General features: G+C 46.8%; 1 protein-coding gene across 9 annotated transcripts in view; it reads right to left on the bottom strand.

Moving 5' to 3' along the window:
* PDE9A (phosphodiesterase 9A) overlaps window positions 1-2,569 on the bottom strand; it is a 93,003-nt gene that overhangs the window by 11,550 nt on the left and 78,884 nt on the right. For all 9 annotated transcript variants that reach the window (XM_025217062.1, XM_025217061.1, XM_006034932.2 and 6 more), the window contains one exon: window positions 968-1,050. In XM_025217062.1, the coding sequence (XP_025072847.1) occupies window positions 968-1,050 (83 nt within the window). The remainder of the gene's footprint in view (window positions 1-967; window positions 1,051-2,569) is intronic.

Below are 2,569 nucleotides of genomic sequence, written 5' to 3'. Positions count from 1 at the left end.
GGTTAGGCAACCATTTTAATGGCATTAAGGAAAACTTTAGCAGAAGTGGAAACAGAACTCAAAGGTCCTAGTTCTGAGCCTCACTTACAGATGTCTCCCTTCACTAGATGGGGTGTTTAACAAATAGTTGACCTGGGAGTGTTTTCTAGCAGCCAGCTTCCTTCAGTGGAACATATTTTAGTTTTGCAAGAAAAATGAACAGCAAAACATTTTCCTCTCAGAGGGGCCTGTCACACGTTCACTTACAACCACATCAAGCCATGGGAATATTGTGATGTATAAAGGTTAGCATGTGTTAGGATGGTGTCACACATTCACTTGCAACAGTTGCACATTGTATGTAGTGACATATTAACGTTAGTACACAACTTTGCAACACCATTAAGGTACTTTAGAAGTGTTAAATTCCTTGAATGGGTGTTTGCTCATGTCTTAACTGAATTTAGCAGGTGTTAAGAGTTTAGAGCAGTTAGTGGCTTTCTCTGAGGCCTGAATAGATGTAGGGCAGGCCTACCCTGCCTCAGACTGTGAGGGAACAGCAGTAGGAAACATGCCATGCCCCTATCCACACATGCTACGTTCCTAAATTAACACCACGTAGCTGCCTCAATGTAGCATTGGGTGTGTGACATTAAGCTCTTCTGAGAAAGTGAGTTTGTTGGCACATAGCCAATACCCCACTAGGGCAGCTACCTTGCATCCATTTTAGAAGCTGCCTGCTGTCCTGCGAGTCTCCCTAGTGTGGTGCTAAGGTGGTACGGACATGCCCCTAGTGGTTGGCAATACACCCAGTCTAACTAGAGATGGCTCTGGCCTCACCAGCAAGCAACAGCAAATCATGCTGGAAATTGTCAGATTCAGCTATACCACTGTGCACTCTATAGAGGTAAAGAAACTGCTGAGCCACAGAAAAAATGCTGATTTTCACTGTCTTCCCAAGACAGCAGAAAACAAATAACACACATACGTATTGTTGTAACCCGGATGATCCAAATCATGGCACACTGCTGCCGTCATCAGAATTAAGATATCAATTTGGGAAAATTTCTCCTACAACAGAAAATAAAATAAAATAAAAGTTCATGTGGACTCTGAAACTTTCTATATTTTTTTTGCTAAATGCATTCACAGTTCAGATAAAGGAATGATCTGTGCAAGCTGTTATTCAATAGGCAAGCATATTGCATATATGAAAGAAGATGCCCCTATTCACTGCACCAAGAAATGACTTAGAGTTGGCAGTAATTAAATATCAGTAGCTTGGAGGAGGCAAGTGGAATTTTCTCGAGACTTGTAATAATTGCCTAGATTAGAACTTGCCAAAGAATAGAGATGTTAATACTAACTTCCTTAGAAATTGTTCAGGTGTCTGCATGAGTTAATGTGGGGTTGGAAGAAAACTTAGATGTCATTATGGTCCCTGGCACAAGTTCATTTAATGGTGCAATAAGATCCGATTCCCAATCCTAACATTTGCACCTCCTGCCTTGCCACATGTGGATGGCAGGATGTGTAATTTTGGGATCAGGGATCATTTCAACCACGCCGTGACTATGTGTCAGTGGAGCTGGAGCCTGGGAGTCTTGATCTAGGGTTCCCCTTGCACCAGCAAGATAAAAGTGGGGTGCCAGTAGCTTGGCATCAACTAGCTCCCATGCAGTTCCAGGGCTGAGACTGACAATCAGCTGATCAGCCCTGGGACCACACGGGATTGGGGCTGGTTCAAAACTCTGGCACAGTCCTGGGGCTAGAACAGCACAAGAGGTGGTTCATGACTTTGGTGAACTCCTGGGGCTGGGGCCAGTTCAAGTGGTTAGTGCAGTCCTAAGTCTGGAACCACCAATCAGCTGAATGTCAATCCTAACTCAGAGCCCTGTGCACTGGGATGCCAGAAAACTGTGTGTACAACCAGGCTGTACACAGGTCTTTTGAGGTGCTGGTGTGCTGAGACATCAGGATCTGGGAGAGGTTTCCTGGTTCTGGGGACCCCATGCACTGGGAAGATCAGACAACATCATGTGCAGCCTGGCTACACCTGCAGGTTTAAAGGTCCTGGTGCATGGCAACCCTGGGATCAAGGGACTTTCTCTCCAATCCCAGGGTCCCTGTGGCCAAAATGTGCTAAGTGTCTTGCTCTGCAGTTTCATGGGAGCTGTGAGGAAAGGCTCTCAAGCTGCTGGGCTGTGGGGAGCTGTGCAGCTCCCTGCAACCCAGCACCAGAACCTGCCTTGCTCCTCAGCCCCTGCAGGAGCTGTGGGACAAGTCAAATGCCATGTTGGGTTGTGGGGAGCCCTGCGACTCCCTTTGGCCCAGCACCCTGACTCAGCTGATGAGCTCCCCTTGAGTTGATGCCTTGAAAACAGCAGGGTGCAGCCCCAATCAGGGTTGCACCATATTGCCATCGGCCTGCTGACACAGGTGGAGGTGTCAACCAAGCCCTGCCATGCAGCTAGCATCAAGTTGCATGGCAGGACTACCCTGCCACATATCTAATTTAAGATGCAATGGAAACCAGCCATAAAAGCAGAGTAGATTCACAGCCTCATACCTGGGCTTGGTGTGTGTGTAG

Source organism: Alligator sinensis, unplaced genomic scaffold (genome assembly GCF_000455745.1).
Source record: "Alligator sinensis unplaced genomic scaffold, ASM45574v1 scaffold643_1, whole genome shotgun sequence".
Taxonomy (NCBI): domain Eukaryota; kingdom Metazoa; phylum Chordata; order Crocodylia; family Alligatoridae; genus Alligator; species Alligator sinensis.
The sequence above is the reverse complement of the archived record's forward strand: the minus strand, read 5'-3'. Positions and strand labels throughout refer to the sequence as shown.